General features: G+C 48.1%; 2 protein-coding genes across 7 annotated transcripts in view; one reads left to right on the forward strand and one right to left on the reverse strand.

Annotated features, from left to right (window-relative positions):
- KIF7 (kinesin family member 7) overlaps nucleotides 1-24,431 on the forward strand; it is a 45,812-nt gene that overhangs the window by 15,551 nt on the left and 5,830 nt on the right. For 3 of the 6 annotated variants that reach the window (XM_017517489.2, XM_017517497.2, XM_017517480.2), the window contains exons 15-19: nucleotides 1,313-1,528; nucleotides 2,477-2,683; nucleotides 3,547-3,745; nucleotides 3,854-4,000; nucleotides 9,012-9,802. In XM_017517489.2, the coding sequence (XP_017372978.2) occupies nucleotides 1,313-1,528; nucleotides 2,477-2,683; nucleotides 3,547-3,745; nucleotides 3,854-4,000; nucleotides 9,012-9,379 (1,137 nt within the window). In that variant the 3' untranslated portion in view covers nucleotides 9,380-9,802. Of the gene's footprint in view, nucleotides 1-1,312; nucleotides 1,529-2,476; nucleotides 2,684-3,546; nucleotides 3,746-3,853; nucleotides 4,001-9,011; nucleotides 9,803-14,312; nucleotides 15,434-18,085; nucleotides 18,243-24,431 lie in introns of those variants that run through there. The other 3 variants (XR_001821373.2, XR_001821369.2, XM_037734693.1) reach the window with 3 other exon arrangements.
- Nucleotides 10,503-24,431, reverse strand: part of TICRR (TOPBP1 interacting checkpoint and replication regulator) — a 50,102-nt gene continuing 36,173 nt past the window's right edge. The window contains exons 16-22 of the mRNA XM_017517476.2: nucleotides 19,743-19,833; nucleotides 18,071-18,129; nucleotides 17,411-17,545; nucleotides 16,032-16,189; nucleotides 11,847-14,010; nucleotides 11,574-11,699; nucleotides 10,503-10,702 (exon numbers count right to left, since the gene is read on the reverse strand). Of these exons, the coding sequence (XP_017372965.1) occupies nucleotides 10,572-10,702; nucleotides 11,574-11,699; nucleotides 11,847-14,010; nucleotides 16,032-16,189; nucleotides 17,411-17,545; nucleotides 18,071-18,129; nucleotides 19,743-19,833 (2,864 nt within the window). The 3' untranslated portion in view covers nucleotides 10,503-10,571. The remainder of the gene's footprint in view (nucleotides 10,703-11,573; nucleotides 11,700-11,846; nucleotides 14,011-16,031; nucleotides 16,190-17,410; nucleotides 17,546-18,070; nucleotides 18,130-19,742; nucleotides 19,834-24,431) is intronic.

Genomic DNA, 24,431 nt, shown 5'->3' on the forward strand with positions numbered 1-24,431 from the left:
CCAGCCAGGTGAGGTCCAGACAGGAGAGGTCCACAGGTGAGGTCCAGCCAGGAGAGGTCCGGCCAGGTGACACCCTGCCAGGCGAGGTCCAGCCAGGTGACACCCTGCTAGGTAAGGTCCAACCAGGTGACACCCTGCCAGGTAAGGTCCAGTGAAGTGAGGTCCACTAGGACAGAGCTTGCCAGGTGAGTTCCTGCCAAGTAAGTTTCTGCCAGATGAGGTCTAGCAAAGTGAGGTCCCTCCAAGTGATAAAGCTTCCAGGTGAAGTCCTGCCAGGTGATGTCCCTCTAGGTGAGGTCTAGACAGGAGAGGTTCTTCTAGGTGGTGTCTCTGCCAGATAAGTTCCAGACAGAGGAAACTCTGTCCTACTGGGGTCCAGCCTGTGCATTCCCATGAGCCACAGGGCGTCAGGATATTTGTGACACAGGTACAGATGCATGCATAGAAGAACTTAAGTGTCCATCCTCCAGTTCGTTTCACTCCAACCACCTACTCAGGGCCTGTGCAGGAAGACTGAGGAGGAGCAGGTATAGGAAGGTGGTAGGGTCAAATAGAGACATCTCCACCTGACATCATTACTGTCACTTGAATAGGAAGGTCAGCTTCTGAGCCATAGCGTCCTCTTCTGTCAGATGGGGTCATACGTTGCCATGGGGGCTGGCGGAGGATGGCAGTCACAGATGCGGGGCCTGTTCCAGTACTGGGGTTTGGGCAAGGCACTCAGTGTCCCAGCCCTGCTCCTGCTGGCAGGCATCACTTTGGTGTGCAGGAGGGTCCAGGATGCTACTGGATTATCTCTAGCTTCTGGCTGGGAGAGCCCTCACTTCCTCCCGCATCTGGCTCCCAGAAAGGCCTCTGGGGCTTGGCCATTTCCCATCACTGTCAGTCCGGTCATCTCAGTGACAGGTCATTCCTCCCACCCCTACCCCTTGTCCCTTTTTGCCAGGAGGGTGTCGTCCCTCTGGTTGTCCTTATCCTCCTCCCGCCATCTCTGAGTGCCCCTCTGCAAATGCTCTGGTCCCTTTGGCCCCGCCTCCTGGAGCTTCTGTGAAATGAGTCTGGTCTCTGCTGAGCAGAACATCTGGAGTGTCGTTTTCTTGAGGGAAGGGCCAGAGTCCTTCTTAACATCCAGTGACTGGGCCGGCCCTTTCTGTCACCCTTGTGAGGACAGTGCCTATTCCTTCCCTAATCCCCAATGGTGCTGCCCCCAGGCCCTCAACAAGGACATCATGCACGTGTCCAGCCGGCTGTCTGACACCCCTGTGAGGACAGTAGCTGTTCCTTCCCTAATCCCTGGTGGTGCTACCCCCAGGCCCTCAACGAGGACATCGTGCGTGTGTCCAGCCGGCTGGAGCACCTGGAGAAGGAGCTGTCAGAGAAGAGTGGGCAGCTGCGGCAGGGCAGCGCCCAGAGCCAGCAGCAGATCCGAGGGGAGATTGACAGCCTGCGCCAGGAGAAGGACTCGCTGCTCAAGCAGCGCCTGGAGATCGACAGCAAGCTGCGGCAGGGGAGCCTGCTGTCCCCCGAGGTACCCTGGGGCCCCCAGTGCCATCGTCCGCCTGTCTGTCTGCTCTCCTCAGCCCCTGCTCCAGCCCTCTGGGGGTGCTGGGCCTTGCTGTCTGTAGACCCAAGGTCACAGTTAGGTGGAGGTAGGGGCTGGGGAGGGCTGGCCTGGCCCTTCTGCCCTGCTTTGGCCTCACTGGCTGGGATGCAGGGGTGGGGCATGTTGACCCCTCAGCCTGCACTCCTGTTCTGTGCTGCATTTGAGCACCTGTCCACATGCCTCAGCTCCGAGTGTGGACAGAGCGTCAGGAGTACGCTCAGCGCACCTCACGCCCACACATCTGTGTTCCCTGAGCAGAGAAGTCCTGTGTGACGCGTCATGTGCTGTGTGACATTTCAGTGAATAACAGACAGCTCATACAATAGTGCTCCCAGAAGATGATCATAGTGCATTTTTACTGTGCATTTTCTATGTTTAGATACACAAATACCATGGCTACAACTGCCCAAAGTATTCGGGACAGTCCCGTGCTGTCCAGGCTTGTGGCCTAGGTCTGTGGTCGGCTATACGATCTAGGTTTGAATACATTCTGATGTTTGCACGTCGTCAAAGTCGCCTAATGATGCATTTCTCAGAACACATCTCCATCTGTAAAAGCTTACCCAGCAGACACCATGGTGCCTCCATGGCGTCCCAGCCATGCCTTCTGTTTGGTGCTCTGAGCTTCCTGAGTGTAGATTATTTGCTGGGGCTGGCAGTTGAGCAGGCCGCCTCTGAGCAGTAGCCCCAGCCCACCCTGGGGTCGGGGCTGTGACAGTGAGCAGGGCTTCTCTCTCCATGTGCTGGCTCTGCCCTTAGGACGAGGAGACTTAAGGCCCAGCTGTGGCTATGTGTTGGCTGTTGGTGTATGCCCAGGACTTCAGCATTCAGGCAGTGGGTGATGTTGCTCCACATGTGTCCTTGTCCCTGCAGGAGGAGCGGACGCTGTTCCAGTTGGATGAGGCCATTGAGGCCCTGGATGCTGCCATTGAGTACAAGAATGAGGCCATCACATGCCGCCAGCGAGTGCTTCGGGCCTCAGCCTCTTTGCTGTCCCAGTGCGAGATGAACCTCATGGCCAAGCTCAGCTACCTCTCGTCCTCTGAGACCAGAGCCCTCCTCTGCAAGTATTTTGACAAGGTGGGCCATCAAACCATGGCCCCCACGTCCTCCTCCTGAGGCCCCATGGCCCCCACTTCCTCCTCCTGCGGCCCCAGGGTCCCCGCCTCCTCCTTCTGAGGCCCCATGGCCTCCTCCTCCTCCTCCTGAGGTCCCATGGCCCCCCACCTCCTCCTCCTGAGGCCCCATGGTCCCCCTGCCCCCCGCCTCTTGCGGCTGGTGAGGGGAGGTGTCTCATGGCAGCTGCTCCAGCGGATTCCCCATTTCCTCCCAGACTAAGGGACAGGATCAAGACTACCTTGTCTCCAGAGCCACCTGACTTTAAAGCCTGTTTTATTTGTGTGAAGCTAAGACCTAGTTTCCTGCCCTCTGCTTCTGATTGGCTAGCCTCAGGGTGGTTATGGCCACAACAGTGGCTATCAATAGGGGATGTTTTTGCCCTTGGGTGACAATTGGCCATGGCCGGAGATACTTTTGGTTGTCACAGTGGTGGGGGTGAAGGCCAGGGATGCCACTGAACATCCTATAACACACAGGACAGGCCCCCACAACCAAGAATTCTCTGGTCCCAGATGTCCATAGTGCTGAGGTTGGCCTAGATGAAGTCCCACAGCTTGAGGCTCTCCCCGGCTCTGTGGTGTGTGGCTAGGAAAGGGCTTGTGGCAGAGAGAAGAGTTTCATCATGAGAGCCAGCTGTGATTGTTGGAAGATCACTAGAACACTGTGGAAAGGTATCTGAGGCTGAGTCTTGGCTCAGCAGGGGAGACTCTGGGCATTTCTTAGTGCTGTGGTGGCAGATGTGCCAACGCTGTGTCTGTGGTTGAGGATTAGCTGGGTGAAGAGGGCTCCTGGTGGGGGCTGAGCCTGGCTGGGTCTTGGGACAGGTGGTGACGCTCCGAGAGGAGCAGCACCAGCAGCAGATTGCCTTCTCTGAGCTGGAGATGCAGCTGGAGGAGCAGCAGAGGCTGGTGTACTGGCTGGAGGTGGCCCTGGAGCGGCAACACCTGGAGATGGACCGCCAGCTGACGCTGCAGCAGAAGGAGCACGAGCAGAACTTGCAGCTGCTCCTGCAGCAGAGTCGAGGCAAGCAGCCCCCGCCCCCTTCCCACCTGTGCTCACAGCTCCGCCCCCTCACAGACCCCGCCCCACCCACAGGCCCTTACCACCCTTTCCTTGGCCCTTCCACTCTAGACCACCTTGGTGAAGGGTTAGCAGACAGCAAGAGGCAGTATGAGGCCCGGATTCAAGCTCTGGAGAAGGAACTAGGCCGCTACATGTGGATAAACCAGGAACTGAAACAGAAGCTCGGTGGTGTGAACACTGCAGGCCACAGCAGAGGTAACTCTTCCTGCCCTGCCGTGCTCTGAAGTCAGGCCCGTTCTTTGCTTTGGGGAAAGCTTAGAGACCACTCTTCCTCCAGCCCTTATTGGCTTAATTCACAGGTTGCTTATTGTGCTGGGGCATTGGGGAGCTAGGGCTTTGGGAAGGCGTTGCCACCTGTTTCTGAGTGTTAAGCACGCTCTGAATGAACTTAAACAGGCTTTGTGTGAGCAACAAGGCTGTTTATTCACCCGGGTGCGAGTGGGCTGAGTCTGAAAAGAGTCAGCAGAAGGCAGTGGGATAGGAGTTGGTTTTATAGGTTTGGGGTAGGCAGTGGAAAGCTACAGAAGTTACAGTTCAGGGTGGTTTTTGCAAGCTGGGTGGTGTTGCGGCAGGAGACGGGGGAGGGGGGCGGTGTCACAAGGTCCAGTGTCATAAGGTTGGCTTATCAGTTGAAACAGGAGCAGTGGTGGAATGTAATAAGGTTGGTTAATCAGGCACTGCAGGAGTTGGCTCTTCTTTTGTGCTTTCTTGTTATCTGAGACTTTCTGGCTCCAGGAGGCTGTCTGAAGGTGTAAGTGTGAGTCATGGGTCACCATGGTGTGACCATGTTGCAGCCAGTTCAAAGAACCTTGCATTCCTGCTTTTTTATATTAATAATATAAAGGAGAAAAGTAAAAACTAGAAAAATTGGGAGGGCAGTGAAATTTTGGGGGTGATACAGAGGGGTGATGGGTGATGTTTCTCAGGGCTTCTTCAAGCAAGATTGGGGGCGGTGTGGAAACCTAAAAATGGGAAAGGATTTATACTGTCGAGAGATTTTGGGGCAAAGGTGGATGTTGTGGGGTTGTTAAAAGGAGCATTTGTCGTATTGAATGATTGGTTATATCTTGGATATGATTTTGTAGGCATTGAGAGATTAGTCAGAAAAGGCAAGGTCCCAATAGGAGACAAATGGGTCTAAGGGGGCCTGCTAATGGAAGGAGCTATGATACCCAGTTAGAGAGTGGCCAGCTAGGTCCAGATTATTTGCCTGATTAGCAAGCTTTTGGGCCCTGTCTTTTAAGTCTTTTGTTGGTGTCATATACAAGGCCAAATTAGTTTAGATAAAAGCAGCATTTTTTATTTGGGAATAGGCAGAGTCCTCCTTTCTCAGCAGGCAATAGAGGCCCCGGCAATTGTGGACAACTGCAGCCAGGGAATTAACTTGGGCTTGGAGAACAGATAGTTTTAGTTATGTCTGAAATGCTGTCGGAAAAATCATTAGACTGCGGGATGTGGTGATGGAAGTAGTAGGGCCTGCTATAACTATCCCAGTTGCAGCAGTGGAGACTCCTAATCCTACAAGGGGATTAATGGAATTACTTTTTTTTTGTCGTGTAGGCGTTACAGGGGGGGACAGGGAAGGGTTTCTTTCCGTTGGCAAACGATTTTGGGAGTATGGAAAATTAAGGTCTTGGGTAGTTTGGCTATTGAAGGCTGGTCCATTCTCATATTGTATAGAAGTAGGAAGACCAAATCGGGGGATTATATCAGTTAGGAGAGAAGAGATAACTGCGGTAACTTTTTCGGACCCTGTAAGAAAGGCTTCAACCCATCCGGTAAAGGTGTCAATCCAGACTAGAACGTATTTGTGGATACGGGGCATATGAGTAAAATCTATTTGCTAGCCTTGTGTGGGGGTAAATCCCTGGCTTGATGTGTAGGAGGAGGAGGGGGTTTAAGGAAGCCTTGGAGAGTAGTATAGTGGCACATAGAATATTAGGATGTGATTGTTTTCAGGACGGATTTGCATGATGGAGAAGAAACGAGGGGTCCTAAAAGACAGCTAAGGGCTTGTATTTCATGTGGAAGTGGTCATGAAAGGATTTGAGGATAGAGTGAGCTTGTGAGGCAGGGAGGAGGAACTTCCTGTGGTGTGAGAACCATTTGCCTTGTGTAGGAAGCCACTGGTAAAGTGAGTTTCCAGAGGAAGAATGAGATGGATGAGAAGGAAAAACATTGGCCTTGTGGGGGAGATACTGGGGTGTCCGCTGCTGCTTTGGCTGTCTTGTCAGCTAAGGCTCTGCATTTCCTTGGGCAATAAGATCTGAATGGTTTTGGTGTCCTCTGCAGTGGATAACCCCGGCCTTGGCTGGGAGGAGAGCAGCCTTAAGGATGGCCTTTATTAAGAGGGCATTGATAAGACCCCTGTGTGATGAGAAAACCTCTTTCTGCCCATATGGTAGCATGGTGGTGTAGATTGTGGAAGGCATATTTAGGGTCAGTACAGATATTAACATGTAGTCCTTTGGCAAGAGTAAGAACACAGGTTAAAGCAATTAGTTCAGCTTGCCGAGAGGTGGTGGAGGGAGGGAGTGTGGCAGCCTCAATGATAGATGAGTGGGATTCAACAGCATTGCCAGCTTTGGCGAACTGCCATCAGTAAACCATGTGTGGTCCAGGTTTGGGATTGGGAAGAAGGAAATAGGGGGAAAGGGGGAGGATGCTGTGTGGATTAGTGAGATGCAATTGTGCAGATTAGGGTTTGTGTCGGGTGTTAAGTGAGAGGCTGGGTTGAAGTCCGGTCCAAGAGCAATGGTTACTGTGGGGGTTTCAATAAACAGTGCCTAAAGCTGGAGAAGGTGGGGCGCTGAAAGGGTGTGAGGTGTGAAGAGGAAGCTAAACCTTGGAGGTTGTGAGAACTGTAGAGGCTAAGTGGGGCAAAGCCCGTAGTTTTAAGGGATTCTAGGAGTATTACAGCCGCAGCCGCTGCGGCGCGTAAGCGTGATGGCCAGCCTAGGACCGTGGGGTTGAGTTGTTTTGACAAGAAGGTCATGGGCCGGGCTCTTGGGTAAGAACTCTGACTGCACAGCCTTTCATTTCTGCTATGTGAAGGGAGAGGGGTTGGGCGGACTTGGGGAGTGCTGGTATAGGGGCCGTTTCTAAGGTCTTCTTTAGAGAATAAAAGGAAGAATGGGGGGAGGATTTGGGGTTTATGGGGTTAGCTAAGTTTCCTTTTGTCAGTTTATAAAGTGGTTTGGTTGTGGGGTAAAACCTGGTATCCAGAGGTGAAAGCATCCTACAATGCCTAGGAAGGACGAAGCTGTTGAGTGGAGGGGATTGGGGTTTGGGAGATTAACCGGACACTATGGGCAGGAAGAGCGCGTGTGTTAATGGAGGATTATGCTGAGATAGATAGGTCACGGAAGGGTGGAAATTGGAGCTTTATAAGGAGATACTTGGGATTCTTTAGAATCTAGAAGTTGAAGGAGTAGGAGGGTGGCCTGTTGAGAAGGTTTATAAGAGGGGCTGCAAAGGAGATTGTTGATGTATGAGGTAGGAAGTGAAAGGGTGAAAGGAGAGTCAGCTGCAGGTTAGGGCTTGGCTATAGTAATGAGGGCTGTCTTGGAAACCTTGGGGAAGAAAGGTCCCGGTCAACTGCTGGGACTGGTGGGTGGCAGGGTCAGTCCAAGTAAAGGCAAAAAGGGGTTGGGAAGAGGAGTGCAAACGGATAGTAAAGAAGGCATCTTTGAGGTCCAGGATGGAATAATGGGTGGTGGTAGGGAATATGGAGGACGAGAGTATAGGGGTTTGGCACTATGGGATGGATGGGGAGCACTCTGATTAATAAGGCTAAGGTCCTGGACTAACCTGTAGGACTTGTCCAGTTTTTGGATAGGTAGGATGGGGGTGTTGTAGGGAGAGTTGGTGAGAACTAAAAGGCCATGTTGTAGTAAGTGAGTAGCACAGGCTGTAGCCCTTTTAAGGCTTGTGCTGGGATGGGGTAATGGCGCCAGGTGGGATAAGGGTGGTTAGGTTTTAAGGGGATGAAGAGGGATGAGAGGTGGTGTCCCACATCCTAGGGTTAAGGTAGGGGGACATAAGGGTGAATGGAAGGGAGAGAAGGAAAACTTGGGACGCATTGCATTGAGAGCAGAGATTAGGGAGGGATTGGAGTGTAAAAAATGCCTGGACATCCGGCACCTCAGACCATTTGCCCATTCGTTGACAAAAATTGTCTAGGTCTGGCAGAATAGAGAAATTGAAAGTGCCATTTTCTGGCCATTTGGAACCATTGTCTAATTTGTATTCAGGCCAGGCGACAGTCAAAGTTTTAGGTTTCTTTGAGGAATAAAGGGCAGAATATTGCCCACAGTGAAGGAAGTTTTAAGGAGAGAAGTAGAGAGGAGGAGAATGAGAGCAGCTACCAGGATTTTCAGTGAGGCGTCCATGAGTCCTGGGCTGTAACATGGGTGATCAAGGCAGGCGTCCCCACAATTTACCAGACACCAAGGGAAGACTGTCTTCATGAGTCCATGACCAATGTTGGAGTTTTTGAGCGCACAGATAAGGAGGGTCTCCTTTGTCTCTGGTTAGAAGGATTTAAAGGAAGAAACAGAAAGGGAGAGAGTTATCTTCTTTTTCTCTATTTAGGAGGATTTAAAGGGAAAGAGGGAGAGATGCTTACCTGATCTGAAGGTGGCGAGAGGGGTGTCAGGCTAGTCTGATGCACTGAGGTCACAGGTGGGTCTCTTCATAGAGGCAGAGTGGGGACAGAGGGTTGGTCTCCCAAAGGAGTACCCCGTCCCAGATTTCGGCACCAAATGTTAAGTGTGCTCTGAATGAAAAGACCACCTAAACAGGCTTTGTGTGAGCAACAAGGCTGTTTATTCAGCCAAGTGCCTGCGGGCTGAGTCCGAAAAGAGTCAGCAGAGGGCAGCGGAATAGGAGTTGGTTTTATAGGTTTGGGGTAGGCAGTGGAAAGTTACAGTTCAGGGCAGTTTTTTCAAGCTTTGTGGGGTGGGGGTGGTGTCACAAGTTTGGCTTATCAGTTGAGGCAGGAGCAATGGTCAAATATCGCAAAGTTGGTTAATCAGGCACTGTAGGAGCTCGCTATTCTCCTTTTGTGGTTGTTTTCAGACTCTCTGGCTCCAGGAGGCCATCTGGAGGTGTATGTGTGGGTCGCAGGGGTCACCATGCTGTAGTCCTGGTGCAGTCAGTTCAAAGAACCTTGCAATGAGAACATGCTATTCTCCACTCCATGCAGGTGGGGAGAAGAGGAGCCTGGGCTCGGAGGGCAGACAGGCTCCCGGAAATGAGGAGGAGCTGCACCCAGCGCCCGAGCTTCTCCGGCTGTCCCCCCTCACTGAGGGGGCCCCCCGTACCCGGGAAGAGATGCGGGACTTGATCCATGCTCCATTACCCTTGACCTGGAAACGCTCGAGCCTGGCTGGCGAGGAGCAGGGGTCCTCCGAGGAGCTGAGGCAACGGGAGGCGGCTGAGCCCCTGCTGGGGCGGGTGATGCCCATGGGTGAAGCAGGCCTGCCCTGGAACTTTGGGCCTTCGTCCAAGCTCCGGCGGGAACTGCGACGAGCCAGCCCGGGAATTATTGACGTCCGGAAAAACCCCTTGTAGCAGACCCCGATCCTGCTGAAAGGGGCAGCTGTCTGATTTGCTTCCGTGAAGGACAGTCATTACCGCACATTCTAAATCCAGGCCCTCATCTCTACACTCGTTAGGATTAACAAGTTTGGGCCATAGCCTGAAAGAACTGGACTCACATTTCAGAAAGATGCACATCTCTGCCATGTATTTCCTTGAAACTGTGGCACCCAATTGCTGTCTTGTGACTTGCTCAAGTCTCAGGATGATCCTGGTTTCAGGTATAAACAGATGTGCCTGGGGTACAGCAAAGAATTGTTACAAAGGGTCGGTGGCCACCAGGTTGTGGTTTAAATGGTTTTATGTGTATAGGGGAAATTGGGAGACTTAGCATGTTTTTAGGATCTTAAAAAACCATTTAATAAAATCTCTTAAGGGAGAAATAGGAGACAGTAAGAGGAATCAGATTTGGGAGCACAACAGGCTTGAAGGCTTTCTGGGGACACAATTCGGAGTTAGCCCTCAGCGCTAGCCAGGACCTGGTAGCAGGCTGGTCCAACCGGTCTGAGTGGCACTCCCAGTGGAAACAGTGAGCCAGGGGATGGTCTTCTCCCCAGGAACGGGCAAGGCCTGTGCCATGAACTGGCTGACTCTTGGAAATGTGGCTGCTGTAGAAGCCGCTTGAGCTGGACCATGGTCACAGGTCACCTCAGGCTCAACATTCAACAAAAATATACTGAGTGCTCAGTCGCTAGAGGTGATTTTATGGTTACACAGTGAAGGCAAAAATGGCTTCGACTGCCCAATGCACTCGAGTTTCACATACGTGGCTTCACAGTTTACAAAGTGCTGCCTGTGCCACTGCAGCCCGGCCTTACCCCAGGCAGGGCTCCTTTCTCCATGGTGTGAGGCAGAGTGGCCTCCTGACTTGCCAAGGTCATAGTTGGGGTGGGGCTCCATACAATGGGATCCCTTGTCTGGCTGCTCCCAGGCTGCCTGAGTTCTAGCACCAGCTACATTGCCATCCACCTCCTCCTGCAACCTCCCCACCAAGGGTTAGGGCCAGGAGATGGACTGGATCCATGAGGAGAATTAGAAAACCTATTCTAATAGCAGTCTGAACGCTCACCATGGCAAGAGAGGCTTGGGACCAGGCCCCCAGCTTCTTTATGCCCATAGGGTCCTAGCTGACTCCTTTACCTTTTGGGCTCAGTAGTGTTTATGGCTATAAGTCCTCCAGCCAGGGTCCCAGGAGCTTCTTCCGTGTGTACGTTCTGCTGATGGGGCGCCTTCTGGAGAACGCACGACTGAAGGGAGAGTCTTCGGCAGTGGAGGGAAATACATCTACATCCTCATCTAGAAGAAGGCAGAAAGGCTTAGCATGCAGGAATCACTGATGACCGAACCAAAAAAAAAAAAAATGGGCTTAAATCGCAGAGGGTACACACAAAAACAGACTTCAAGAAAATCATCACTCCTTGGAGGTTCGCTCATCCTGCAGAAATGGCACCTACACTTTTTAGAAGGCCCCTGCCCTTAACAGCTTGCACTGTGCTGGCAGTAAGCAGCGGCTGTGAAAATGCAATGTCTGTGTTTGAATTCCCTCAGGTTAACCTGTACATTTTTCCAGGTCTCAGATCGCGGGTTATGCTATTTTGCATGATTTATGTCACAGTCTTGAGGGAACTGAACCACTGAAAGACCCCACCTTCTGCATTCCCCCTTCAATTCTAGCAGCAGAAAGCAACATTGCTAACCAGGAACAGCTAATAGGCCAAATCCTGTTCTTTTGGGAATAGGATTTGGAAAGGGAAGGCTGATTACGGCTAGAATCAGTACTGTGTCCCACCACATGTACAAAACATGGGAATAAACCCACTGTGGAGAACAGGGTATAAATAAGCCTATCACTCATGCTACTGGGAACACTTTCCTATTCAGATTCTTACACCGCAGATGAGCAGTATGTTGCAGCAAGCTTACGACTGTCGGCATCTTCAGAAGGACCAAAGCATTATAGTAGGATTTTGAGGGGCTTCTGTTCACATGCACAGAAGTTCTTATGTGGAGTTTCTCTGGGAAGGGCACACGATACTAGGCACAAAGTCGCCTATCCCACACTCAGCATTTCCCCGGGGCTCCTCCAGAATCTAGCTGCCTGACAAACCTGATGAATTCAGGGAGTCTCTCTCACAGGAAAGGATCCTAGACCATCAACAAACATTACCTCTGGGGTCTTGGCTCTGAGAGGAAGGTGTTTTCCCCTGGAACAGCAGCGGAGACTGGGTCAGAGTCTGGAGGGCACTGGCAGAGAGGCAGCTCTTCAGGGTACAGCTGGGAGGTGGGGTGGAGCCTAAAGAGATCCCACGTAGTCAGAGCAGCACCCCCAGCCCCCCAACCAGGAAGCCCAGGCCTCCCAAGAAGCAACCCCAAGGGCCTCCCTGCCAAATACTCTGCCCAAAGAAACCCTGTGGCAAGTGGGTTTCAAAAACAAACTCACCCGAAACAAACACCTCGTCATCTCCCGTGGAGGGTAGCTGCCGTGCACTCTGACTTGGAGACCTCTCTTTACTCATCCTGACTTCTGAATCTTCTCTCAGGTCACAGATCCTTTTGGCTCCATGGTCATCATCTTCCTTGGCCAACAGGACTCTCTTCCTGGAACTCAACCCAAACTGTCCCCAGGAGGCGGCTTCCTCGGCCTTAGGCACGCTATTCTTGGGAGGTGACTGGTCTGGCAGCTGGCACACTCCTTCAAGCTCGAAATCCTCCAAAATGGGCATCTGGTGCATGCTGAGTTCAAGGCTGTGCTCCTTGCTCTCTGGCTCCAGCAGTGACAGGCTCCCAGGAAAGTCTGCTCCAACCTCACCCCTCCCAGAAGAGGACCCAGTGCTACAGCCCCCCGCTCTCTTCCTCCTGGGCCAGTCTTTAATTATGTCTGGAGTTGTCTTCCCACTGTGCTTGGGGGATGGTGTCCAGGGAACCCCATCTGTTTGAAATGGAGACGGGGTACTAGAAGGGCCGTGGGTGGGGGTGCAGGCCTGGCAGATGTAGGTTTGCCCCCCGCTCTTGCCAGGTGTGCTGTGGGAGAGGCGGAGGCAGGGGGGTGACACATAGGTGGGTTCAGGTTTGCCTGAGGACCTGCTGACCCTGGGCACGCTGAGAACAGAGAGGATACTCTCCTCTCCCAAAGAGCTCTCCTCCTTACTGAGGGGCTCAGCCTCTAACACAGAGCTGGGACCTATCTTTTTAATGCGAAGTTTGGGAAGGCCAGAAGCTTGCATCTGCAGCTCAACCTCGTAGGTCTGTGGGCTGGCAGAGGCTGTGGAATGCCAATCTGACATCGGCAGGTTGTCTAGCTGTGCCAAAGCCTGGCACTGCCTCCTGTCCGTGGTACAGCGCAGGTCGCAGGAAGGCATCAGAGGAGAGCCGGGCCCACAGGAAGGAGGAGATGGGGGAATCCCAGGGTGAGACAGAGAAGGCTTCTCCTCAGCATCTGCTGTCCTTAGCCCCTCACCCTCTTCCACCGATGAGACGTTACTTTTCAAGTTACCCCTGTCGTGACGTTCGGCTTCACTGAGGAGAGTGAGGTACTCTGTGTCGCTTGTAATGAGCAAAGGAGACGATGCATGCCAGTCATTCCTGAGACCAGGGCCTGGGTAGCTCCGTCTTTCAGGAGAGTGAGGAGAGAGGTTCAGTTGCTTCTGGTCATCTCTAGAGTCTGTGGTGGCAGCTGGGCTGTCAGCTGTGCCAACCCCAGGAGTAGCAGAGGCACTGGGCTGACACTCCAGGATGCTCCTTCTGGGACCAGAGGTCTTTCTACACCATTTCCCAGCTTTACAAGGGGGCGGAGGAGGGATGGTGTCCAATGTAGTGCTCTGTGAGAGTCTGGGGGGTGTTGAGGGAACAGGGCAGGAGAGAGATGCAGCTACGCTGGGTGACATTGGGGGCTCTTTCCCATCCAGTTCTCCTGGGGAAGGAGACTCTGTTTTAGATTTCCCAAATGGACTCTTCTTGGAAATATCACATAAAGGAGCGGTAAATAGTTTCTTTGGTGTAACAGGTGGGGAAGAAGTCATAGTTGAATTCCCTGGTCTTTCTGGGGTTTTGATAGCTTTATTCTTCAGTTTCTGGGGTGGTTCCTCTGCCCAAGCAGCTCTGGGGACATGGAGCTGTTGGTGTGTTTGATTCTGAGGCGTGCCAATGAAGGCTGCTGCTCTCGGGGGTGTTCTGAGAGGGTCTCTGAAGGGACTGAGACACTCTCTCCTGGGCTGGGCAATGGATGAAGTTGGGGCTGCTGCACAAGAGGGGCTTTCTGGACTGGAATCCACCGAATGTGGCCAAGTACAATTTGGTGAAAACCGAGGCAGCTGAGTACCTTGCCTCTTAGGAGTTCTTGGTATCTTTGTTTCAAGAAAAGTGCTTTCTCCTGCCTGGGTGCATCGTTTTTGAGGAGTGATTTTTGAATCCAATGGTGACTCACAGAAGTGTGAGGAGGAATCTTTTAAGGACTCCTTTAAAGTTGCCTGCTTTGTAGGGGTCTTTTTTGCAGGGGACTTCTGCGGCCTTTCTGGAATATACGACGGAGTTTGTGGTGTATGAGAGGAACTTCTTGGTGAAGTTTGAGCAAAGCTCAGAGATTTCTGGTGACTCTTCTTGGGAGTCTGAAAAGAGAAATGCTTATTTCAATGCTTGATTATTATAACTCATGATCTCTGAAGTGTTTTAGTAATCTCTAAGACCAAATGGGAGATTTATAGTCAGCCAAAAGCATGATCTAAAGATGGAAATCTCAAATAGTGACCTATTTCCCTCTCCAATACATGACTCAGATTTTACTTGTCCACTTTTTTCTAGGACCAAACACTATCCAAGTTTCATTTGTCCTAAAAACAAATAGTGTGAATCATCTACATATTGCTAAACCATTTTTTTTGCCTCTAATGGAATCATTCTACCACTGCAGCTATTCTCGAGCTCTTCCTTCTCTTCAAATGAGGCAGCTATTTCAGATCTTTGCCTAAGGCAGCCTCCAGGAGCCACCTCATCTGCTGCTCACCCTCATTCAACATGTGCTTACTGAACACCTGCAATGCGCCAGGCACTGTGTGTTGGGGACATGGAATATGCGGATATACAAGGTGCAGCAGCAAAGATAATGTCTCAGAAAAGATACTCCCCAACAAAAAATTTCCCTGCCTTCCTGCAAAAAAATGTAGTGAAAAACTCCAACAGGTAAGGAGATGAATGCTTATCTTTCCTACAACCTTCCTTGATCCTATCAGGGGACTCCCAGTCTAGCTGGCATTTCCTGTTCAGCAGGGCATACACAGGTGAAAGAAAATACAGTGTGGCCGGTGCAGTGACAGGGACGTGCAAGGGACATCACAGAGTGTAAAGGAGGGCTGCCTAACCCAGCCGGGTCAGGTCTTCAAGCATGGGTATCAGCAGGGGAAGGCAAATGTGGGAAACGGGGTGGGGGGGGTGGTGAGGCGGGCTTTAGGCATAGGAACAATACCAGCAAAGGCACGGAAGTGAAATGCAGTAGCTGTGCAGGACAGCACCCAGCCTGATGATGCTGGGACGGTGGAGTGGGGAGGAGTAAGGGCTGAGGCCAGAGGGACCAGACCACGGAGGACCCTGCCTGCCAGGGGGAGGAGACTGATCTTGGTCATGTAGATCTATGGTTTTCAAAACTTTGTCCAGAGCTGCATGTCCTTCCCAACCTCCAAGCAATTTATTGGGTTTCCAAACAAAGGTGATTATTTTTGAAGGCAGAGTTCCATTTAGGAAAAGATTAAAAAAAAACTTGCCTTAGCAGACAGGGAGTCTATAGAGCTTTAAGCAAAGTGAACATTTTAAGCAAACTGAGAGAAGTATTTCAGAAAGATCACTCCGACCTCTGCGTGGAGGATTTCCCTTTGAGAGGGAAAAGCCTGTTGAAGTATTCTAGGTAGACCTAAACTAGGGTAGGAATTGCAGGGAGGGAGAAGGGAGGGTGGGTACAAGAGTCAGTTTGTAGGCCGGGCAGATGACTTGAGGTCAGGAGTTTGAGACCAGCCTGGCCAACATGGCGAAACCCCGTCTCTACTAAAAGTACAAAAATTAGCTGGGCATTGTGGTGGATGCCTGTAATCCCAGCTACTTGAGAGGCTAAAGCAGGGGAATTGCTTGAACTGGGAGATGGAGGTTGCAGTGAGCCTAGATTGCGCCAGTGCACTCCAGCCTGTGCAAAAGAGTGATACTGTCTTAAAAAAAAAAAAAAAAAAAAAAAAAAGTCTGTTTGTAAATAAAATGGGCAAGACTCAACTGAATGGCTATGTCTGGGGAGGGGGCGAAGGAGGACTCCCAGGTTTCTAATGGTGGTGACTGGATCGAGTAAGCAATCAAATGGAAAAGATGAGTGTCAGTCTCCAGAAAAGCATCGGTGTAGTATACAATATAAACAGTAGATGAAACCAAGAGAACAGATGAGATCATCTCTGTCTCCTCCCCTACTGTGGGTTCAGTCAAACCTGCTGCTTCAAGTTCCCACATGGCTAATAATCATTCATATGGCTCCACCCAATCACCTCAAATCTAGAGATCACCCGCTTTCTTTTCCCTAATGGACTCTTGAGTTCCTTGGCCATGTCTCTTTGTTCCAGGAGATTGTTCTATTTCAAACGTCACAGAAACTGTATACCTGGTAAGCTGCAGGTATCTCTGAACCCAGTGTGCTTCTTGAACGCCTTTTCATTCGAGCTGAACCCTTTTCTGAGGGTCTGATCATCTCAGACACTGCCCCGAAAAGAAGACTCTTAGGAGATTGAATACTTTGGACTGGAGAATTTTCTCTTTGGTCTGCAAGTCAAAAACAGCAACAACATTTAATTCTTTCTCAACTCCTGTTCATCCAGTACTATTAAAACAGCCAGTTCTAATAAAAAGGCAATAATTTTTTAGAGCAACTCGGGGAAAAATCCCACGTAATTATGGCAGCAACTGCAATAACTGCTGCCTTTTTAAATTTTAATAAGACTTTGTATTCACTCCAGCTCCTATGTTAGAAAATGTAGGAACTGAAATAATTTAATTTGTAAATTTAAATATAAAAACACATATCTGGCATGCAATCCCAGCACTTTGGGAGGCTGAGGCAGGTGGATCACTTGAGCCCGGCACATTGAGACCAGCCTAGGCAACACAGTGAAACCCATCTCTACTAAAAACACAAAAAATGGCTGAGCATGGTGGCTCATGCCTGTAATCCCAGCACTCTGGGAGGCTGAGGCAGGTGGATCACAAGGTCAGGCGTTCAAAACCAGCATGGCCGATGTAGTAAAATCCGTCTCTACTTAAAAAAAAAAAAAAAATACAAAAATTAGCCGGGTGTGGTGGCACACACCTGTAATCTCAGCTACTGGGGAGGCTCAGGCAGGAAAATCACTTGAACCTGGGAGGTGGAGGTTGCAGTGAGCCGAGATCGTGCCACTGCACGACAGAGCAAGACTCCACCTCAAAAAAAAAAAAACACACCAAAAAAACACAATAAATTACATGGGTGTGGTGGTACACGCCTGCAGTCCCAGCTAGCAGGGAGGCTAAGGTGGGAGGATCACCTGAGTCTGGGAGGTTGAGGCTACAGTGAGCTGTGTTTGCGTCACTGAACTCCAGCTTGGGTGACGGAGTGAGACCTTGTCTCAAAAAAAGATAAAATAATAAACACACATCTATTAGCAAGCTAACCATGGACAGAAGAATGAAGAATATAAACACAGATATCACCTTCCACCTAAGATACTGATGTGTAGGATATGTTCATATGGGAAATTATGGGTAGCTTCCTCTTGAATGAATGAGCTCCCTATAACAACAGCATGGATGACCAGCTGTAGGAGTCTGAGGGATGACTGAGTATAAAGGCCATGGACTGTTCATCTAGTCCTGAACCTCAACCATACATCCCTATCCTAATTCTCCAATGTCAAGAAAGAAGATGTCAAATTTCATGCTTCTTTTCCCAAAAAAGACTTCCCACCAAATCAGCATGGACTTGTGAAGGCACAGGGGCCTGTATGTTACCTGACTTAACTTCCTGGAACGAGTGGACTCTTTGCACACTTCGAGACTTCGGTTGAGACAAAGAATAGAAGGAGGCAGAGTGTGTCCTGTTAAATGACAACTGCTTGATTCGAGGACTTCGTCTCAAGCTTATTTCTGTAAAATCAGAACCACAGTAAGTAACCAAAGAGAACTACAAGCTTGACATTTTCCCATGTTGTCAAAAATGGGAAAAATTTATATAATATATAAGATGTAAATTCAACAAGCTATTGGCTTTAAGAGACTTCTGAAGTGTCTCTTAAAAAACTAAGAGGGGTTTGATACATGGTCCTAACAAGGTATTAAAAAAACACTGACCCACTAGACTATCACCTTCAGAAGTCTCATTTACTGCCACCATCTAAGAATGGTGTGGCTGGGCACAGTGGCTCACACTTGTAATCCCAGCAATTTGGTAGGCTGAGGCGGGTGGATCACAAGGTCAGGAGTTCGAAACCAGCCTGGCCAATAGTGAAACCCTGTCCCTACTAAAAACAAAAATACCGAGCTACATTGTGGACTCAGAGCCAGCACAATTTCTGTAAAATATCTTAGGATATGCCAAGTAACAATACATGCAGAAAGATTTCCATAGAAGCTGGGTAGATTGCATTAAAAACAAAAAGAGGTAACACTCACCATTTCCTTTTTCAGGGGACTCTTCAACAACACCAATATCAGGACCAGGATCAGAGGACCTTGAGGAACACATGCACAAGGATTATTCCATGTCACCTGTAACTCACACTCATTAAAGAGAAAAGCAGCTTCTTATTTCACAAGATCACAGGGTCTGATAACACCAGTGCTGGTAAGCACTCTCATACATGATTATTGTTCAAGAGAGAGGCCAGCCACGGTGGCTCCCGCCTGTAATCCCAGCACTTTGGGAGGCTGAGGCAGGCGGATCACTTGAAGTCAGGAGTTCAAAACCAGGCTGGCCAACATGGTGCAACCCTGTTTCTACTAAAAACACAAAAATTAGCTGGTGTGATGGTGCATGCCTGTAGTCCCAGCTACTCAGGAGGCTGAGGCAGGAGAATTGCTTGAAACCAGGAGGCGGAGGTTGCAGTGAGCAGAGATCACACCACTGCACTCCAGCCTGGCGACAGAGTGAGACTCCATCTCAAAAAAGAAAAAAAAAATTAGCTGGGTGCAGTGGCATACACCTGTAGTCCCAACTACTCAGGAGGCAGAGTTTGCAGTGGGCTGAGATTGTGTTACTGGACTCCAGCCTGGGCAACAGAGTGAGACTCTGACTCAAAAAAAAGTGAGATGCTTAGAATGTGGTTTTTTTTTTCTTGGAAAGCAATTTACAACATCAGAAGTACAAATTCCATTCATGTATTAAAAAAAAATTATACCAAAATATCAGACTATCACAGTAATGAGTAGCAACATTCAAGTTTCTGTTGAGGAGCCTTCATTTCAGCCAATGTGTCAAAGACTTTGTAGAAAAATTGAAAATATATATGCCTCTGACTCACCAATTTCACTTTTTGCAATTTAACTTATAAACTTCACAAGTATGTAAAATCCATATATAAATAATGTCAGGATAGATTCTTGACAAGAAGTAGGTGTGCTTCTATTACCCTTGACATTGAGCTAAAATCCTGTGACATTATCTATAAAATGAGCAGAAGATAAGTCTGAGAGGCAGAGGCAGCCTGGCTGGGGACCTTGAGACCTGAGGAGGGCAGTGAGCTCCCTGTTTTCTGACTGCTGCCTACACTCCCAGGTTGCATGCCGGAGAAGCTGGCAACTCAGATATAACAGGAGCAGAAATGCCTTAAGGAAGGAGAGCTCTCAAGCCAAAGAACTAGGAAAGGGAAGCAAAGCAAGACAGAAAACGTTCAGACAATAACTGCCCTATTCCAACCAATCGCTGCAGAAGAAAACTGCAGTCCCACCCACAGCTCTGTTAGCAAAGGCCAAGTTAGGATCGCAGACTTCCACCTTCCACATGTTAACAGATGAATGGATTTATCCATTCCATGGAATACTTCTTGGCAAAAAAAAAAAAAAAAAAAAAAAAAAAAAAAAAAAAAAAAAAAAAAAAAAAAAAAAAAAAAAAAAAGAATGAATTACTGCATGCAACAACATGGATTAATCTCAAAATAATTGAGGCCAGACGAGTGTACATTTTATATGATTCTCCTGTTCCCATGGAGAGTTTATAGAATGCTCTTGGTTTCAAGCAATAGAGTTAAGATTTAAGTCACGAAGATCAAGAGAAGGCAAGTAGTGGCCCACAGGTCGCTTTGAGGAGGTGTGGGTGTGAACAAGCCTGGATGGGGATGTCACTCACCTGCCCTTGATTTGTCTATGCAGCAGCCTTTTGGAGATCTGCTTATGCACTGGAGTCTCGGCCACGCTCTTCGTCAGCAGTTTGTGATAACCTAAAATGTAAAATCAGCTTGAATAATAAATGTCATTTAACCTCATCAAGAAGCAGCAATAAGGGTAAGGGAGCAGTTTGAACTTCTGTATGGCTTATTACCTAGCTAGAGAGGATCTTAATAGTCTTTGGGCTAAGTTCTGTGCTTACCAGACTCCATTCAACATGACGGAACAGTCTCTCAGCACTATTAGAGATTAAAAAATGACGTAAGACAATGTAAATATAGGCTGGGCATGGTAGCTCACGCCTGTAATCCCAGAATTTGGGAGGCTGAGGAGGGTGGATCACTTGAGGTCAGGAGTTCAAGACCAGCCTGGTCAACATGGTGAAACCCTATCTCTACTAAATGTACAAAAATTAGCCAGGCACGGTGGCTCATGCCTGTAAGTCCAGCTACTTGGGAGGCTGAGGCAGGAAAATTGCTTGAACACAGGAGGCAGAGGTTGCAGTGAGCCAAGATCATGCCACTGCACTCCAGTCTGGGCGACAGAGGAAGACTCCATCTCAAAAAACAACCAAAAAAAGGCAATTTAAATATACAATTTAATAAGCACTCCTGAAAAAGTGAAAACTGCTCACCTGTTAAGGCTAATACCTAGTTGGTGGTTCTAGTATTTATGATTAAATGAAATACATAAAAATGCTGATATGCCACATAAATGTTAATTATTAAGGTAAACCTAGGTGGCACAAAATTCCTCAGTAGAGTAGATAGCCAGGCTACTTATGGGAGGACTGATTGAAAGTGAGCTTAAAATTACTGGAAAAGAGGAGTGATGCCAGCAGAGTGGTGAGGTAAGGACCTCTGAACACTCTCCTCCATAAAGGAACAGAGATCACGGGAAAAAATGGTCAAAAATAAACTTTTCCAGAACTCTGGACATTAAAGTTTTGGAATAGTCTAAGGAGTATTTGTTCAAGAAAAATGGCTGAATCTCAGGAAGCTTTAACTTGCCTTGGCCCCTACCCCTTCCCCCAGCCCTAAGGTAACTTTAAAAATCAACAGCCCTTAATCACAGTGAAAACCAAGAGCCAGCAGCCTCTGGGCAGGGCAGAATGGGGATGGAACTCCTCGAAAGCTCCATTCTCAGATCACTGTTATCCATTAACCTGTCTGGCAGCTCCCTGGAGAATCCTGGTCAAATCAAGGCTTGTCTGAGAACTCATCCAGTGTAAAACACTTTTTTTCCCTGACAGCATTTACTGAAAACCTTCAGCAGTTGTTAAATGTCCCAGCTGCCTGAGGCAGTGGTAACATTTGGTGCAATAACAAGCTGACCAAAAGTTTAACTGGGAAAACTGGGGAATGAGACATCATAGGGAACTTTGCAAACCTCTAACACATTCTTAGGCATCCAAAAGTCCACACGTGTGTAGTACTGTGCATGTGCCAAGTATAGACTTGAGAATCCTGTAAGCTGTCACCTACGGCTAACCTTGAGGCTCTGGCAAAACGGAAAGTGAAGTGGAATTCTAAACTGCCTGGCTGAGTGCTGAAGGCATGACCCAACACACACAGAGCCCCTCAGCAGGGGCAGTGAAACTTATGGGTTCCAGGCATTTAAGGAAATCTCTGTCCAGTCATTAGCTGATCACTAAGACAACTGAGCAGAGTCTTCAGTGGCCACATGTGACAAAGAATACAAAATTTCAAGAATTAGTTCAGAAAAATCACTAAACAAAAAAAAATAACAAATCCTGGCAGGGGTGGGGTGGGTCTGATTGTTACAGCTGCCTCATTATGTTGTTTAAACTGTCTATGCTGGATGCAGTGGCTCATGCCTGTAATCCCGACACTTTGAGAGGCTGAGGCAGGCGGATTGCCTGAATCCAGGAGTTCAAGACCACCCTGGCTAAAGTGGTGAAACCCCATTTTTACAAAGAAAATACAAAAATCAGCCAGGACTGGTGGGGTGTGCCTGTAGTCCAGCTAACTACTTGGGAGGCCAAGGTGGGTGGGAGGATTGCTTAAGCCTGGGAGGTTGAGGCTGCAGTAAGCCAAGACTGTACCACTGCACTCTAGCCTGGGTGACAGAGCAAGACTCCATCTACCCCCTGTCCCCCATAAAATCCAGTTGTCAACAAAATTATGAGTCATGTAAAGAAACAAAAAAGTATGGCCATACCCAGGGGAAAAAAAATCAGCCAACAGAATCTGTCCCCGAGAAAGTCCAGATATTGGACTTACTAGAACAAGACTTTAAATCAGCTGTTTTAAATATGTTCTAGAACTAAAAAAATTGATTTTCAGTAGGTTTGAATGGGAAAAAAAAAAAGAAAACCATATCTAAAGATCTAAAACATGACTCCAATGACTTGCCAGAGATTATCAACAGATGGAAATCATTTAAAAAAAAAAAAAAAAGCAAATAGAAATTCTAGAGTTAAGAATTGTAGCTAAAATGAAAAGTTCATCACAGGGCTGAAACAGTAGATTTGAGGTGGCAGAAGAGAGTCAAGCAATTTGAAGACAAGTTAATTGAGATGATTCAGTCTAAGGAAGATAAAGACAAAAGAATGAAGAAAAATGAACAGAGCTTCAGATACTTGTGACACCATCAAGCACAACATACACATACTAGGAGTCCCAGAAGGAAAGGATAAAGAGGAAGAGGCAAAAAGAATATTTGAATAAATATTGGCTAAAAATGACCCAAATTTGATGAAAGACACTACACATCTAAGAAACTCAATACAAGTAGAATAAAGTAAAAGAGATCCAAACTCAGACAAATCATAATCAACCAAAAGTGAAAAAGAGAGGATCTCAAAAGAAGGCAGAGAGCAGCTTCTTATTGTGTATAGATCCTTGATGAGATCAGTAGCTGGTTTCTCATCAGGAACAAAGGACAAAAGGCAGTGATGACATATTCAAAGTGCTGAGGGAAAAAAGACTGTCAACCAGGAATTCTATATGCAATAAAACGATTGTTCAAAAATGAAGGCAAAATCAGCATATTCCCAGATTGAAACAAAATAAAACAGAATTCGTCATTAGCAGATGTACTCTGTAATTGATACTAAAAGGAGTCCTGTGGGCTGATGGGAAAGGGCACTAGGGTAACTCAAATCCACATAAAAAGTTAAACAGCACTGGTAAACTACATGACAGTATAAAAGTTTTTTTAGTTGTAAACATTCCCCCCTGTGATTTAAAAGATAAAGCAATGATTATAAATCACTGTTGACGGGCATACAATGTCTATAAATGTAATTTGTATGACAATCTAGAACTAAGGATAGTTAGAACTATACAATAGCCAAGTTTTCGTAAATTAGCAAAGTTAAATTGGTATCAATGAGAACTAGACTGTTATAAGTTAATACCTTAATTGTAATCTCCAAGGGGAGTGATGTTATGCAACATGATGGAGAAGAAAGCTCTGGGGGGTCAGTCCCTCTACCAAAATAACCAGTAAACTAGAAAAAAAGATCAAAATCCACTATTTTGGAACCTGGGAACTTGACTGAGCACTGGGAAGTGCTTGATGATGGAAGAGGCTGCAGATCTTTAGGAAGGGAATGATGTGCATGAACTAGCTACCATTTTCCTTTTCTCAGCCCTGCTGTAGCTATTGGGATAGCAGCCCACATTCCCGGAGCAGCTGGCTGGTGCTAGGGCAGACAGTGAGGACAAGGTTGTAAGCCAAGAAAGGTTACAAAAGACAAAGTACATTACCTCCAAAAATTGGGGGTTACATGCTTTGGTCAGTCAGGCAGATTCCTGTAGGACCAGTGCAGACACTGCCTTGGTTTCAGCTCTCTTAGGCTACAGCAGCTTTCTCTCAAATACCAGAAGATTAAGGGACAGACACACCTCCCCCACCTCCTTTTTTGAATCAGACATTTAAGGAAATCCTTCTCAGGTCATTGTCTGACCACAGAGATAATAGACAGAAACTTCAGTGACTACACACAACAAGGAATACATACTTTACACAAATAGTTTGGAAAAGGCACAAATGAATAGCTGAAGCCCTCAATAAGCAAAGAACAGGAATCCTTGAGGGGTTAGAGAATCTGACCTCCATGCAGTTACCACATTATGATATCCCTAGTAACTAGTCCTCAACAAAAGATTACAAAATATACAAGGAAACATATGGCCTATTTACCAGAAAAGATAATTTGGCAGAAACCATCCCTGGGGAAGCCAAGACATTGGAATTACTCGTCAAAGATGTTCAATCAACTTCTCTATGCACAATGAGCTAACTTAAACCATATATAAGAAATGAATGGAAATGAGGAAAATAATGTATGAACAAAATGAGAATATCAGTATAACAATAGAAATTATAAAGAATCCAGGCTGGGTGCAATGGCTCAAGCCTGTAATCCCAGCACTTTGGGAGGTCGAGGCAGGCGGATCACGAAGTCAAGAGATCGAGACCATCCTGGCCAACATGGTGAAATCCCCATCTCTACTAAAAGTACAAAAAATTAGCTGGGTGTGGTGGTGCGTGCCTGTTGTCCCGCTACGTGGGAGGCTGAGGCAGGAGAATTGCTTGAAACCAGAAAATGGAAGTTGCAGTGAGCCAGGATCGTGCCACTGCACTCTAGCCTGGTGATAGAGCGAGACTCTGTCTCAAAAAA

The sequence above is a fragment of the Cebus imitator genome, unplaced genomic scaffold (genome assembly GCF_001604975.1).
Source record: "Cebus imitator isolate Cc_AM_T3 unplaced genomic scaffold, Cebus_imitator-1.0 Scaffold19, whole genome shotgun sequence".
In the NCBI taxonomy this organism is placed as follows: Eukaryota; Metazoa; Chordata; class Mammalia; order Primates; family Cebidae; genus Cebus; species Cebus imitator.